The 17453-nt window shown below is 34.4% G+C and overlaps 1 protein-coding gene across 1 annotated transcript; it reads left to right on the plus strand.

Annotated features, from left to right (window-relative positions):
• Positions 1-355: 355 nt before the first annotated feature.
• LOC123663228 lies at positions 356-15915 on the plus strand. Its single transcript, XM_045597922.1, has 6 exons — positions 356-481; positions 9070-9190; positions 11196-11402; positions 12569-12805; positions 14205-14491; positions 15258-15915. Exons 1-6 carry the CDS (start codon positions 469-471, stop codon positions 15650-15652), a joined length of 1260 nt encoding a protein of 419 aa, XP_045453878.1. The 5' UTR covers positions 356-468; the 3' UTR covers positions 15653-15915.
• The last annotated feature ends 1538 nt before the right edge of the window (positions 15916-17453 follow it).

Below are 17453 nucleotides of genomic sequence, written 5' to 3' on the forward strand. Positions count from 1 at the left end.
TGATACACGTAAGTGCAAATTATTAGCTAAGCAATCAATTAAGAAGAAACGAAAATTTTACGAAGTTTAACCAAACAAATTCTTTTACTAAAAAAATATGACCACAGAAAATTTTGTATGAGTGTAATAAATAGTTTTATTACATTTATTTTCTAAAACTAAACGAATTTTGATAATTTATAATTAAAAATTAGTACTTAGTAGTAAAGGGCTGTACGATCTTTTTATTTCAAAATTTCCTTGGCATACGATTTTTTTTATAGTTGACGTACGATCACACTTTTTGTGCACCTGGCAGCCCTGTGTTCTATCGTCCGCGCATATACTACCTAGTTAGTAGAAGGTAGACAGTTGTCGCCGGTCGGTTGGCTAATACACCCGCGCGTCGAACTCGACGCGACGTAATATTGGTTTACTAACACGAATAATTCAATCAAACACGTTTAACAAGACATAGACAATAATACAATGGAATTAAGCGGTGAGTACAATCTTCCTGTTTGCTACATACAATGTTTATGTGGTGTATTTTATTACTTCGGTCTTAAAATTCTCTTGCCTATTGCCCTCTTTCACACTTTCACTGTTCGCAGCATGTCGTTATTTCAACGGACAGTTCAGATGCGTGCTTATTTTATATTTTAAAGATTGTCAATAGAAGTACGTTTTTTAGTTTTATATTTAGAAAACTTGTTTTACATATTATTATATATTAGTTTAGTTTGCCGAAGGAAAAAAATTAAATTTAAAATTATAATTATAGTTATAATTACTTACAATTATATTTATAATTGCAATACAATTACAACTATAATTAAAATTGAAATTGAAATTAAATTAAAACTGAAAATGCAATTTTTTTTTCAGTTTACATATTTTTACGCAAACTTAACGTTTGTTTTATGTCGTTAATTTTTTATGTAGCTTCGTGTATATGTGTGTATCTATAGGTAGTAATTTTTTATAATCGTAATGTAATTGCGGAGTTTTTTTTTAATTGAATTTTATGCCAGTCTGTGCTGTATGTTAAGTGTTAACATTTCCGACAATAGTATTTTTAAAAAAAATCTAGTCTCAAACTTTTATATCAGTATAATAATATAATTTAACAAAAACATCATAGCATATATATGTTAACAAGATTTATAAAATCTTATCTCATTTCATTTTGCGATTACCAAATTGAATTTAACATTAAAGACCTGTTTCACTGATTGCCGTTAACGATATTTGACAGACGATGAAATCGAGGCCATGTATGAGGATATTACTAAGGCCATACATGGCACTATTTCGGCGTGCAATATTGTTTTAGCACACTTCAACGCTAAAGTAGGAATACAAAACCGATATGAATCGAAAATCGGGCCACACGGCAATCCGTGCGCAGGCGCATGACACGTGAATCACAAGGGACATATGATTCAACTTCCTCGACTCGGAAGTGCTCTTTTTGATGAATTACTTTTTCGAGAAAAAGCCTTAAAGGCGGTGAACATGTCAACTATAGGCTTTAAAATTACACAGATAATTTTAAATCGTATATTTCTTCACATTAAATACTATACTATATTAAATTATTTCTATTCTACTATGCCTATACAATAGTGTATTATTATTATATTACGTACATTTGGCATTAAGTTGTTCGAGTGAAGCTTCAATGATTGCGTTCCAATGAAGCGAAGTTTAGTACGAATCCTAGCACTGCAGTCAATAAGCGAAAAAGACAGGCCGACGCATGAAGTAAAAGATTTAATATGAGGAATTAGCCTAATCTGGAGCACCTCTCACGCGCGACTTTGCTATATCTACCAGAGATTTGGCCGTGCGGCGTGCGGGGTGTGTCACGCACCGCGGGGATGATTTGCCTAAAATGCGCTGTTGTCGTTCCTATGTCTACAGTCAAACAAACATCTTGGCTTCGTCAGTTATTTAGCAGTTTTTCTTTTAAATGAGTAATAAAAATAATCTGTGCGTGACATTTTGTATTAAAAATGGAACAATGCAGTGTATCTTCTATTAAAAAGTGTAGACTGTCAAAATGTGCCTCGAACTGGAATTGTACTTATTACTTATCCAAACTGTAGTACGAAAACTAAATCTTTTACGCGTGTTAATTGGCTGTGTGGATGTGAAGAAAGCAACAAATGATTTTGTTTTCCGTGTTTGGTCTTCCAAGCAGGTGCCTGCAGTGGTAGTGAATCTGCATGGACGGAATGGGTTTTTTAGACAAATAAAGAAATGGTAAGCTCTAGTTTTTCGTTTCTTTTTTTGTGAACCCCCAGTAAAAACTCTCACAAGCCACCTCTGGATGTCTCAGTGGTTAATAGGTTAAGCACTGGTAGCGACAATTGACTGTTGCGGGGCATTCTAAATATATGCCTCCGAATAGAGCGGGCCCACTTTTTGAAATCTTCTCTCCGACCAACACCCAATCTCGCCCAAATATTTTGTGGCTCCGAGTAGTTAAAACTGAAACTACAAAATAACATAGTTCGCAAACACTTTTTACGGACGTTATCAACGAAGCAGTCCGAACATTCTCCCTAAGCCTTAGATTTGATGCGACAAACGCGCGAGGTGCCCGCTACTCAAGCATCTTCGACGGAACGGAAGTCTTCTAACTCTTTCCAAGAGGATACGGAAACTTTTCGACTTGCCTTCGCAGTTAATATACAAGCGATATTACAACTTTTTATTAGGGAAATAAATTCTTGCGAAGGTTAAAGCTGGGGATGGCAAAATTGTTGGCTGTACTCGTCGAACGCGTCTGAGATGGATGTTGAAGTCGACAAGATCAGATTAGATTGGCAGGCTGCGTCGAGTCTTCACTTCGCAGATTTCGCAATCATCGAAAACAAATGACTTCGAGAAATGCCTCTTGTTGGCTTTATCATACGGTGTCGAGATGTGGACACTGACAAGGGGACTAGTCCAATAGTTTAGTCACTAAGCGTGCAATGCAACGGTCACCAATCCGCCTGCCCAGCGTGGTGACTATGGGCAACACACACTAGTTCACGCCATTTTTAACGCGAACTTGTGGAGGCCTATGTCCAGCAGTGGAATGCAATAGGCTGAAATGAAGCGTGCAATAGTCTATGTGATTAGGATCTCTTGATGGGATCAGAAATAACACTAGGAGACTAGTAGCGGCAACGTTTTTACTACTTTTCTGGTGTTGAATGCGTCTATAGGCTACGGTAACCGATTACCATTATGTGAGTTACAATTATGTACCATACGCTTGTATGCCGAGCTGTTGATTCATTAAGAGCCATTTCACAATTTTACGCTCTGCAAGTTTAGGTAAATTTGGTCGCATCGCGCGAGTCGTACGAGCCGCGCGATCTTTGTGCTAGTACGTATAGTGTGACAACCAAAAGACCATCGTGATCATTTTCTGATGTATAATAAAAATTATAACTATGGTATAAAATGTTTTTTACATAATTAATTTGTTAAAAATTTCAAGTATGTTATATAACAACAGTCAATAAATTTAAAATAAAATTAAAAAAATCAATTTTATGAAACAATTTTTTTAAATTGATTTAGTTTTTTCAGTTTACGAATGAATCTAATATTTACGATATGAATAAAAAAGCATTTAATGACATCGACACCGACAAACATATTAATTAACAAATAACAAGACAAACAGATTGAAATGCCTATTTGTATTGATAGTGTGAGAAAAGAAAATTAAATTATACATTTGTATACAGAAATTATCATTATATTATTTTACAGTCATTTTCGTAATATGTTTATTTTATTTATATTTTATTATGAAAGTATCAAATGCGTTTTATCCGCTATAACAACAGGCGCTTGGCGCGTGTGAGCGAAAGAGACGGCTGCGCAGAATTTGGCGTGGACCTTACCTCTAAGAGCGCTAGCGCTCGACTGATTTACCGGGCTTGATGCGTGGCAATATATACTATCTTTTTAACCGACTTCCAAAAAAGGAGGAGGTTCTCAATTCGACTGTATTTTTTTTTTTTTTTTTTTTTTTTTATGTATGTTACATCAGAACTTTTGACCGGGTGGACCGATTTCGACAAATTTTGTTTTAATCGAAAGGTGGTGTGTGTCAATTGGTCCCATTTAAATTTATTTGAGATCTAACAACTACTTTTCGAGTTATATCTAATAATGCGTTTTTACTTGACGCTTTTTTCGTCGACCTACGTTGTATTATACCGCATAACTTTCTACTAGATGTACCGATTTTGATAATTCTTTTTTTGTTGGAAAGAGGATATCCCTAGTTTGGTACCATGATAAGGAAACCAGGATCTGATGATGGGATCCCAGAGAAATCGAGGGAAACTCTTGAAAATGCGCAATAACTTTTTACTGGGTTTACCGATTTTGATAATTCTTTTTTTGTTGGAGTTGTTTTTGAGTAATCTTTGATAACGCGTAGTTACTTGACAATTTTTTCGTCGATCTACGTTGCATTACTCGTCGATGTAATTGAAGTCGGTTTTTTTTTCGTTTGCGAGCAAACACAATTATTATTATTTAATATAAAATGTATTAAAAATATTTACATCTTTTAATTATTTTTTTTGTATTCCTTAATGATGTAAGTTTACTTTGATGAAGATAGTTCGTTAAAATTTCTTAGTTTTCTAAGAGAAATATCGCTTTTAAAATTGTACTTATTTGGAAAATATTCGTAACTTTAAATTTTTTTTTATCGTTTAATAGAGATACAAATGGAATAAAAATCTATGATAGTGGACAACAAAATTATATTCCACATATTATGATATTTTTTTAAAATGGTTTCAACGTAGAGGTTATTGAAAAGTAGGACTTCAAAGTATACATTGCGACCGTTTACCCAGGGAGGAGGCTGATGAAAAGGTTAATAATTTTATACACATAATATAAATCAAAATTCTGATCTGACTATGGACTACAACAAAGGTTGCTCTATTTTATTTCAAGAATATAAATTACATTATTGCATCCAACACTGAGATTAACGACGTCAAAATATTACAATTTCGCGGATTGTTACCGATTTTTGTGAAATGGCTCTTAAGTGAGGAAACAGGGAGTTATTGGTTTCAGCACGATTCTATTTAAATCTTAATAAAATTATAGGGTAAAAACTTTAAAGATGAAAGTTGTGTAATTAAATACCATTAGAAGATTCTGCCGGAATTCCATCATACCATTAAAAGAATTATAAATCAATATACATATTTTAAAAATGTAGCAGGTCGCTGTCTGTACATTTAAAATATATGAGAAACAATATTATTGGGACCTTTATCAACGCAAATAGCACCCAAGACAATGATTGTCAGAATTTTTGTCGGTGCGTTTGTCCACACTAATCTCAGAAACGGCATATCCGATTTAGATGTGATTTTCACTAATATATTGTGGCAAGCTTAGCTTAACATTTAGTGTTTGTTTCGTGTCAATCGGTTCATAATAAAAAAGTTATACCGATTTAAAGAATCACGTTGAACATGTAAAGTCACTATTCCACGCGGACGAAGTCGCGAGAACAGCTAGTACATTAAAAATACGCTTTATGTTTACTTGTAAAAACGCGTCAATTTTAGAACCTTATTATACACCTTTAAATCTTTTTGTGCTATCGGGCTTATATATCCACAAAGATTATAATCTTATTGCATAAGATGGTCAACTTATCTCTACTTCGTTGTAATACAAAAGAAAAACTTCTTGGTGGTTTGAAACATTATTGTTCGAAATTATATTATTAAAAATTACATATTGATTACAATTTTTTTTTAATACTTGTACCTTTTAAGAGTACATCGTAAAAATTAAATGTACAAGAGCCAGTTTCACCGGTTCCTAATAAACCTATCTGATACCTAACGCTATCAAACAGATAAATTTTGTGTATTACGTTAAACTCCTCTTTACCTGTTAAATATTTATAATGAAAGAAAAAGTTTGAATCCAAATGTTAAGAATTTATTAGTCGACATGAAACGGGCTCAAAAAACCTGTTTTAACCGCTGCTTATGAAGCAAAGTACGTAGCAATAGTATTCCGCTGCCTATTGCCTAATTTAGGAACAGACGACGGTGTTTATATACACATAAAAGATATCTATTTTTACTATTTATAAAAACTCATGGACGACGTAATCCTTACTATCAACCGGTAAAACAGGCTTTGGGTATACATAATGCAGAAGCCTGTTCAGTATTTTTATGTAATACTAGCTTTTACCCGCGGCTTCACTCGCATTGAATTTTTTTAAAATAAAATGTAGCCTATGCTACTTCTAATGTTTCCAAGAATATGTGCACAAAGTTTCATAATGATCTGTTAAGTAGTTTTCGCGTGAAAGCGTTACAAACAAACTTACATTCACATTTATAATATTAGTAGGGATAGCTGACCCGGAGAACGTACCGCCATTTTTTTTTTCTCGTCAATATACAGATTTTTTTTATCTGTACAACCTTGTCCTGTTAATAATGAAGACACAAAAAAAAAATCATCCAATTTGGTGTCTTCGTTCGGAAGTAATGCTCGTACAATACCTTTGGGCTATTCATTTTTATTTATAATATACAATTTTAAAAGTAATGGAGTGTCGGACCACGTCTTAGCTTTACAAGGCAGTCACAGGACTGTCGATTTGTAGATCGAATAATAAATCGCCTGTAGTATTAAGTATAATGCATGATGTTCACCACAAGGCATGGGCATTTAGAGCCCGTGGATGTTCATTTTAAATAAATAAAAAAGTACTTGAATGACCCAATAGATGTGCACGCGCTGCAAACCTGAAATTATAACACAAGAAATATTTACCTACATAAGAATTTCGTTTTCCACAACACTTGTCGTGATTCATAATATACAACGAAAACTATAAGAATTTATTATATTTTATCCCATTTTCACCAGTCGCCGTTAAAGCTATCTGAGGTTATCCAACAGATAAAAATTTGCCAATTTTTTTTTTACCATCGAATTCCAGTTTCTATCTGGATATTTCTATTCGCCACTGTTAATTTAAAAGTTGCAGTAAATTAATTGATATGAGCCCGCCCTAAGCCTAAAGCCACCACAAATAAATAAAATTGGAGTGTCTGTTTGTAATATTAAAATAACCGCTTTTTACTAAATTTATATGAATGACACGGTACCTACATATACCAAAATAATATTTTTTACAATTTTTGTCTGTCTGTCTGTCCGTGTATTTGTTCCGGCTAATCTCTAAAACGGATGGACCGATTTTGACGAGACTTTCACTGGTGGCTAACTGGTGTAATACTGGTGTGATCTAGACAATTTTTTTTTTATTCCACGCGGTCGAAGTCGCGGGCACAGCTAGTTTTCTCATAAATCAATATGTTTTAAGTTTGGTTTCTATAACTACGAACCCTTTTTGAACTTTGTACACTTAATAATAATAATAATTTATTTTTAGGTAAAAGTCCATACAATCAAATAGCCGTATACAAAAATAATTAATGAAGAAACAGAGAAAAAACAAAAATAAACATAGGAAAACAATAAAAAACTACACAAAAACTACAATATTTTTCTCACATGTTTACACTCGTGTTGTAGTTAATTATGGAGTTCGTTTTTATTCGTATTTTAGTAGATAATTTTGTAAATTATCTAATAAAATTCTAAAAAATAGCCTTTTTTTGCCGAGAATATAAAATGCTTTGTAATGTTTTCTATTTCATTCTCTCGCCGACTTAATCCTATACATTTTTTTTTCGAATTATTGAGTGCTGTTGGACCTAGCGGCCTTTACAGCGTCACCGGTGAGAGTGGCCGGTATAGACACCGGCCGCGAAGGAAGAAGGGGAGCCCTCTGGGAGGGCTCGGGGAAAAACGCACGCCCTAAGGGTGTCTTCTAGTGCGATCGCACCTCGGCTTAGAGCGTCGTCGGAGTGGAGGAGGCGCTATACAGAGCGCTGAAACGGCTTACGGACGGTCCGCTACGCGCCTAGACGCGTGCAAGCCGTCAGAACGCGGGGACCTCGCCCTCGCCGGCGGGGGTGGTATGTGTGTCCTGTGTGTGGACACCGTGATCCTATCGTCATGGTCGGTTAAGACGTGCATGGGACGTCTTTGTACTGTCTGTACGTTTCCTGCAAACGTATTTTCAAGCCTCTGCTACCCGAGTAGAAATTTTTTCGTCTTCCTTAGAAGGACCGGACCAGGCATGCCTGATCAGGACTAAGGCATGTAACGCGGATGATTGGTCTGGACCTGATCAGGATGAGATGAGATTTCCTGATCGGGTCCAGATATACATATATTTATCATATACTAGCCGACCCGTGCCCACTTCGTTGGGCTTTAATTATTATTATATTAACCAAATAACATACTTTTAAAGAACAAATTTTATAGCGCTTAAATAAATAATATGTTGCTCCAACGCCATCTATCAAAAATCGAGAAAACGTCGTCGATAGACTAAAATAAGACTAAATTAATAACGTCGAAAGACTAATAAATTGTTTTCTAATAGCGATAGATGGCGCTAGTTTATTGACCATTTTAATATTATATTTTAATCTTTTTCTTATTTACTGAATTTTTTGTTCAATTACAATAAAATATAGCCTATGTCACTCCTGAATAGTGTAGCTTTCTGTTAGTGAAACAATTTTCATGATCGGATCAGTATTTGCGAAGATTACCCCCTACATACAAACAAAGTTATAAACTTTACCTCTTTATAATATTAGTACAGAAGTATATATATATATCGAACTATATAAGTGTAACAATTATCACTATATATATATATATATATATATATATATATATATATATATATATATATATATATATATATATATATATATATGCATATATATTCATATGTATATAAAACCTAAACTGAAGGATGCCAGTTTAATAACCCGTCGTATCACGATTCATACGTTCTACTGCTGGTCATAAACCTTCTTCTCCCTGTAGTAGAAGGATTGTACCTTAATCCACCACGCTGCTCCATTGTAGGTTGGCGGACACGTTGCATATTGATGACTTAAACAATCACTTTTTTATTTTCAGTTGACGAATTCATAGAGGGCCTATTCGCCAAACCAGCATCCGAACAACCATCGGACACCAAAAAGCCAGAAGATATGGAAATGCGAATACCAGAGTGGTTTGATGAGAAGAAATTTAATAAGTAAGTACTACCTTGCTTACTTTGGGAGGGTAGACTTAATACCTACTAAATAAGTACCTACTGATTGGATTATGGTGTTTGCTTGCAAACGAAAAAATACGTATTTACTTGACTATTATTTCGTCGACCTACGTTGTATTATAATATTCATCTCCATAACTTAGGTTGGCCGATTTCGATAATACTTTTTTATTCTAAAGCTGGTGTCATATGGTCCCATTTGAATTCAATCGAGATCGGATGAGCACTTTTGAGTAATCTTTGATAACTCATATTTACTTCACTACTTTTTTCGTCGATGTATTTTAAGTTGGTTCTTTTCTCGTTGCTAGCAAACACAATTAGTTTTTTTAGTTATTAAACTTTGTAACATTATTTAATTCTAAGGCGGTAAGAAATTCGACGGCTCAGCTAGTATTAAAATAAATATAAACTGTTTAGCTATACCCGTGCGAATGATTCGAACTATAGAAGTGTAATAATTATCACTTTATAAAAAAATAAATAATAAATTTTTTAGTTGTTGTTGCCGGTAGAGCAAGCAATCTATAATATAAAAATGAGTCGCTGAATGTGTTGCTAAGCGCAAAACTCGAGAACGGTTGGACCGATTTCGCTAATTCTTTTTTTTTTATATTCCTTGAAGTACGAGGATGGTTCTTACGGAGAGAAAAATTCAAAAAAAATTTTTTAATTTTCCTGAAAAAGTCTAAAAACAACAATTTTCTATACTCCCATACAAAAGATTTGTGATAATACTTAAAAGTCAATTTGAACTTTAATACCATACGATAAAGTTTCTGTTAGGCGATACGTAGTTCGCCGGGTCAGCTAGTTATCTATAAAATGATATAGAATTTACGTGGAGTAATTGTGAAGTTTTTTTCTAAAAAGGGAGACAAACATCTTAACCTTAGCGTATTCATTTTTTTTTTTCTCTTATTTAGGAACAAAGAGTAGACATTCATATATATGATACTAGCTGACCCCGCAAACGTTTTGCCATAACACAAAATTTCAAATATTTTTCTCAATTTGATCGCAGCACCAACTGTCGGGACAAACTTAAATTAAAATAGAAAAATATTTAATATTTGATGCTGCGATGGTAGAGCAGTCTACTGGATCCAATGTAAAACATTCCAAAATTAACAACTACTTATAAATGAAAAATTAGTTAAATAAACATTTTCCAGTGGACCAAATTATGAATCTAAACCATCCTCGAATCCCCTTGAACTCACAAAAAATTTCATCAAAATCCGTCCAGCCGTCTAGGAGTTCAGTAACATACACACGCACACAAGATATATATATATTACTCCGGTCAAATTAGACCAAAAAATAAGAGTAAAGTTACCTAAATTCCCACCAAGCTGAAAATCGGTAAGATTGTTTGAAATATCATTAAAAACAAAATTTGAAAGTTCCCCATCTTTCCCCTGTAAGGAAAAAATTTTATTCAAGGTCAAAGGTAAAAAAATGAGTTTTTCGCGATTTTCAGCAAAACGGTAAAATATTTCAAAAAAAATTGTAGATCAATGTAATCGTCATAATATGCATTAAATTTTAAATCATTATTATCATTTAATTGAAAATTATAATTTAATTGAATGTGCTGAAGTTTTTAAAAACAGTAGTTCTACTAGACAAGAAATTATTACTAACGACATTCGCTTTCTTCTTTCTATGTACGGAGCTCCTAAAAAAACTAGCTGCTTAGATATAAGTATAGATATGCACGTTTCGTTAAAAACACCAAAAGTAAAAAACAAGTACAATTAGCTTGTCTTCCTCCAACCTCAGTTGCTGCTCATCAACATCTTTTTAGGGTATATTACCAAGGTCCAAGTTCCAACTTCCAACTTCGAATGTCTAAATTGACCGGACTATGTATAAAGATTAGTCAACTGTGGTTGTCTTGCCTTAGGAATAGACAATCGTGTGTGTATGTTGAACATATTTATTCGTTTAAATTATTTCTAAAGGAGTACAAACGTTTCAGAGCTCGACGGTTCTACTGGGATAATAGCTACCCGTTAACAGGGACGATGCTGATAGGTCTTGTAGCGGTATTCGCCGTTCCCTCCATATTACGTGTTCTGGTCGGCTCGAGAAGATCTTCCTCAACATACACAGCGTACAAGAGATATATGTCCACCTTGCTACATACAGTATCCTGGTTCGAGAATGAACTCAAACCTGGCAGCATGTAAGTTACCTTGATGGTTGAAAAGTTTTTTTTTCCCTTTAAGCTTTATTCTTATGTAATTGTTATATGTTACTGTGTGCAATAAAGTTATTTATTATTATTTATTATAATTGAAACGTATACCTTCGTGACTGATTAGTTGACTCAAACTATAACATGTGATAATGAGACATTTCTCTGTAAACTGGGTAACTTTAAGCTTTATTTTTGTCCCAAAAAACAGTCCCCTGGTTAGTTACGTATAAATGAAGATTAGTTATAATAAATGTTATTAAATTTTAAATATACGTAACAAAGTCTTGCACATACATTGAAGTATTGTCTGCTATACTGGCGAATAGATATAATCTAGTGTACAATAATCCGAATATACAATGATGCATCGCCCTCACTGTCTGCATAGAATGTCACTGCGCGCGTTGTCTTATCGCTTATTCCTTCTTTGTTGCATCCGTTCGACTAGTTCTCATTATTATTTATACCTATAATGTGCCGCGTGCTACGCTCGTTCGCAGTCTCTTCGATGTTTTGATAATATTGTAGTTATCATTTAATACTTTTCTAGATATTTTTACACCGATATATAAAAAAGGATTAAAAAACGATGTTTCAAATTATATAACTATTCTAACATTATATGTTGTAGCCAAAGTGTTAGAAAAAAATCATGTCAATTATATTCATCACTTAAAAACTCTTTTTCCGATTATCAACATGGTTTTCTAAATGAACGGTCGACTGTATCTACTTTATTCAACGTTATTTTACCGCTTACAGCAAATTTTTTGACAGAATACATCATCCCACCCTAATTCGTAATGCGTATCCATACTATTGCTTGTATTGTTATTTTAGCTGTTGGTTTTCCAAATATTACATAAATAAATACAATAAATAATTAAACATTTAGATAAATATTATATGGTTGCCTGTAGGCACATTTATCAGTGACACTACTTTCTTCTCTCTGGAGATTGTAGGTTCTATTACCGCTTCGAGTGTGTGTGTAGTATTATATATTTATATTTGTGTATAGAACAAATCGTATCTTCAGCCAATATTTATCTAAAAAATAGGAATCAAGTTGCCTATCTTAGGAACAGACGACCGTGTGAGCATGTATTTGTTTTTTAATACAAATTTTCTTTAACATTATTTTTGTACAGTTCCTGGAAATCCCTAATGACAGTGCGCGCTCGCCACGTCAGAGCCAGCGTGGCGGCCGACCTCAAGGGCCAAGGGATAGTCTCTCAGCGAGACTTGGCTCTCACGCAATTCGGTTTTATTGGTATATCGATTCTGAAACCTGATAAATTCGGAATACAGCAGATGGAGGAAGGTGATTGGGAAGCCTACAATCATTTCTGGAGGGTAATCGGCCACGCGATTGGGATAGAAGACAGGTAACTAATACAAAATTTATTTAGCTTAGCTTGTTATATCTGTATAAGTTAAGCTTTTACGGTCTCTATTAACACTTTTATTTTAACGCCATTTACTGTCAGGTCTTAATGGTTGTCGAAAATCTCAAAATAATAATATTCGACGCATCGGCGAACTGACTTAATCGAATTTCGGATACGCTAGCTTTTGGGGTTTTCTTCCTGCACGTGACAAGTTATTGCATAGAAAATATATTAAAAAAAAATACAAGTACAAAGTAACAACTGTGCAAACATCATGCCTACGAGATTTTTATATACCTATATTATATAGATTGAATCTACCGTATTGTAAGCAAACAATATCTTCTTTAATGTGTGACATAAACTTTTTAATGAACGATAATATTCAGTCGTTATACTGCTATGTGATATTATTGATATTATGCTGTCTACAATGTACAAATACGATACAAATGTGTTATACATTTAGTTTTCTCATGTATCTACTGAAATTACCGAATTACGCTTTAGCAATTGTGTAGAGTATCCAACGTGACCATTTTTTCTTTCAAAATAAAAACTGGACATCGTTTTTTTTTTCGTTAATTAGCAGGTTTATTTATTTATTTATTAACCGTCTTCAAATAAAGAGGAGGGTCTGAATTTGGCTTTATTTTTATGTGTGTGGTTTATGTTTTTTGTTGTTACTACATAACTTTCTACTAGGTGTACCAATTTTTATGATTCTTTTTTAATTTCCAAAGTTGTTGTTGCTTTTAAAAGCCGACAGCCAACTGCTGGCTTTGAAATACACAGGCCGAAGACGGGCAGCAGCGTCTTCAGTGCGACAAAGCCAGTACTGCGGCCACCAACCCGCCTGCCCAGCGTGGTGACTATGGGCAAAACACATGAGTTCACGTTATTTTTGGCGTAAACTTGTGGAGGCCTATGTCCAGCAGTGGACTGTGATAGGCTGAAATGATGATGTTGCTTTTAAAAAGTGTATTGTAGTTATACTTTGAATTAAATACACAACATTTTTGGTCCCGGCCTTATCTTTCGGGACACTGAGACACTAAAAATGGGACGGTCCCGGTCAAAACGGGATGGTCACGTTAAGTATAACTCAACTATTTCAACCAAGCTGATCAAGTATCTGTATATTATTACTAATTTTTTCAAAAATACGCCACCCATTCCCACGAGCAACTTTTACGGTGTCTCGATGACGACTGATTCTTGCATACTAAGTCAGCAAATAAACGTGCAGCTCAACCTGATGGTAAGCGATTCGCGTAGCTTATGTCTAGACGCCTGCAACACCAGAAGCATCTCAAGCGCGTTGCCGATTTTGCCCACAATTCTAGTTTCATAAAAAAATCGTGTTACAAATGAATCAAAATAAAATATTTCACAGATACAACATCTGCCGAAAAAATTTCGAGGAAACGCAACGAGTCTGTCAAATACTGCTCGACCGCGTTTACACGCCGTACTTAGAGAACACACCAGAGTATTTCGAGCACATGGCTCGTGTGATGTTGGACGGAATGTGGAGCGTGAACCCCACCGTGCACACAGATGGTCTCATCTACTTCGCCAAGTACGTCTGCAACGTGCCTGGCTACATTTACACGGAGGAGGACAGAATAAACTTGCAGAGGAGGATAAGGGAGAAGTTGAATGGGCAATCTGAAGACATCGGTGAGTAATTGTCTATCAATTACTAATTGTTCTCAAAAATTATTTAATTCAGACATCGCCCATAAAAAGTACTGCATTCTCATTACATAACACTAATTAAAATTATTTAATTTTAAAACATTGATGATTTTTTAATGATTTTTAAATTGTATATAAATTTTCTATTTGATGACGCGTTGGCGCAGCGGTAACCCGCTCACGACAGACATTTGTATCGGTCAAATAGCTGTTTGTCGTGGTTTGGGCATTTGTGTATTATGTGTTTCCGGACCCCCGGCACAGGAGAAAATCCTACTGGGGGTCGTTGAGTGTGAAGCGTTTATTATAGAAATCTGCTGAATAAGGAATAAACAATTATTTCATTTATTTATTTATTTAATATGGTTTGCTAGCAGTTGTTACATTTATTATACTTGACAATATTAATTTTATCATAGACTACATTTATAAATGTACAACCATATTAAAGCAAACATGACATGCAAAGTTATCCTGTTAAGATACATTATTATAATTATTATTTAAAACATACACACACACACACACACACACACACACACACACACACACACACACACACACACACACACACACACACACACACACACACACACACACACACACACACACACACACACACACACACACATATACACACATACATAACTAATTATCATTACCAAATCATATGTTCATTAATTCATAGTCACATTATATCAATTTTTTATTTCATTCTCTGTACCAACCCTGGCGTGTGGTAACACAGGCGTGGACGCGATGTCACTCCTGGCTCCGCCGCTAGTGCAGCTACCAGCGCGGCGACCGCGACTCCTCTACCTACACGACTACGACTCCCTCTACCAGTGCCCTACATACAAAAAACTGTCAATCTCTGCAAATTATAAATTAGCCGTACAATACATCATCACAGCTATATACGGTTCATTCATAGGACGCTGGTACTTCAACGCGATGTACAGGTTTAGTTTGTTGCTCATGAAGTACTTCCCCTACGTCGCCTTATTCAGATTCGGTGTGAAGGAGGCGTACGTGAATATTTTTAAAGAGGATCCATTAAGCGACGACGAACCAAAAACAAACGAGTATTATTACAATAGACCACCATTACCTTTGTACAAAGAACTGTTGTCTATGCTTTAGTATATAAAGCGTTTACAAGTAATTTTACATAAATATTATATAATGACGAGATATTGATTATTTTTTTGATAATACAGTGGTATGTGTTAGGTAATTAATCGCGATAGTAATTAAGATAAGGAGCGTTGACCACTATACGTAGTCGGCTGTAATTAATATTTAATGACTTATCTTACAAATCAAAGTCCGCGGTACCCTACCGTTCGCAATTTATCGCTTACGCTATGAAAATAGTGACTGGACATACGTCCTGACAACACAAACTCAATATAAATATATACATATTTTTTGTATTATAAATAATACAAATAATGTCAATTTATTCGGGCACAAAAATGGACAAAAAAGTGTTACTTCGTAACCTATTTTCAGTGACCTCCTAAATTTTGACATTTTTATTTTAAAATAAATAATAAATGAAATTGTTAATAGTATTATATAATTAATAATTATTAATCTCTTAATTTTATCTTATGTTAATCACTCACATCGACGTGGATGACTGGTTCTGAAATGTACCTAAACTGATATAAAATTATGTATAAAAATAAGTCTTAAATCCAAATTATATAATATATTCTTGAAAATAACATGCAAATAAACAAACAAAATACATGACCAACAGCGATACAATTAGTATTCCTTAGTATGAAAGACAAACACTGAAGGATTATTTTTAGTAGCGTTTTCCGACGACTGTCATTATGACATAATTAAAAAGCGCGGCAAATGGTGCTAATTTTGTTACCTACATCTGTAAGTAAAAATAGTATGTTACTTAGGACCTGTCACACCGTTTGTGAATAATTATAATAATTGTGAATAATCCTTCACGTAAGTCACGAATAGACTTCAACAGTGGGAGATAGAATAGGCTACTGGGACCACAATTGAAATAAATATACCATAAATATAGTGGATTTTTTTTATTGGGTTATAATAATTTATATATATATAATTGGAAACTAAGCATTACATGGTCAATATCCTCTTTCGAAATTTCACAAGATTATACATATTTACAATTCACAACTTAAGAACTAAATATTTACAGATAGTTATGATATAAGTCATGTTCCCGTGGAATGGTGCCAAGAATGCTGGTAGCATTTCCCCGTTGAACCGCTATGCTGATTGTCTCGGCAAAATATTCACTTTTAATTCGTATGATTTATAAACATTTTTTGAATATTATATCAAAAATTCGTATGATTATATGATTCGTATGATCGTATGATTTATTTTTGTCTTACCCACACATAAGAAAATTCTAAACAATTTTTAATATCATATCAAAAATCGACCATTCCAGCGGGGATCGAACCTGCGTCTCCGACTTACCGTGTTGATGCATTAGCCAATTAAGCTATGGAATGACGTAACCGCTAAATCGAAATTTTTGATCTTTGTCTAAGCGACCGTGGCGCCGTCTATAGTGAGTTCTTTACAGAAACCCATAACTATTCAAAGTTTCACATTACAATGAATTCTTTGACAGGAGACGACACCATGCTATTTTTGATTCGTAAGATTTATTTTTGTGTTACTCACACATGAGGAAATTCTAAAGAATTTTTAATATCATTTCGACCGTTCCAGCGGGGATCGAACCTGCATCTCCGACTTACCGTGTCGGTGCTTTAGCCAATTACGGCGTCACGGTCGCTTAGACCGAATATAAAATCATCATATCAAAAATTTCGATCTAGCGGTTGTATCGTTCCATAGCTTAATTGGCTAAAGCACCGACACGGTAAGTCGGAGATGCAGGTTCGATCCCCGCTGGAACGGTCGATTTTTG

This window comes from Melitaea cinxia, chromosome 20 (genome assembly GCF_905220565.1).
Source record: "Melitaea cinxia chromosome 20, ilMelCinx1.1, whole genome shotgun sequence".
In the NCBI taxonomy this organism is placed as follows: Eukaryota; Metazoa; Arthropoda; class Insecta; order Lepidoptera; family Nymphalidae; genus Melitaea; species Melitaea cinxia.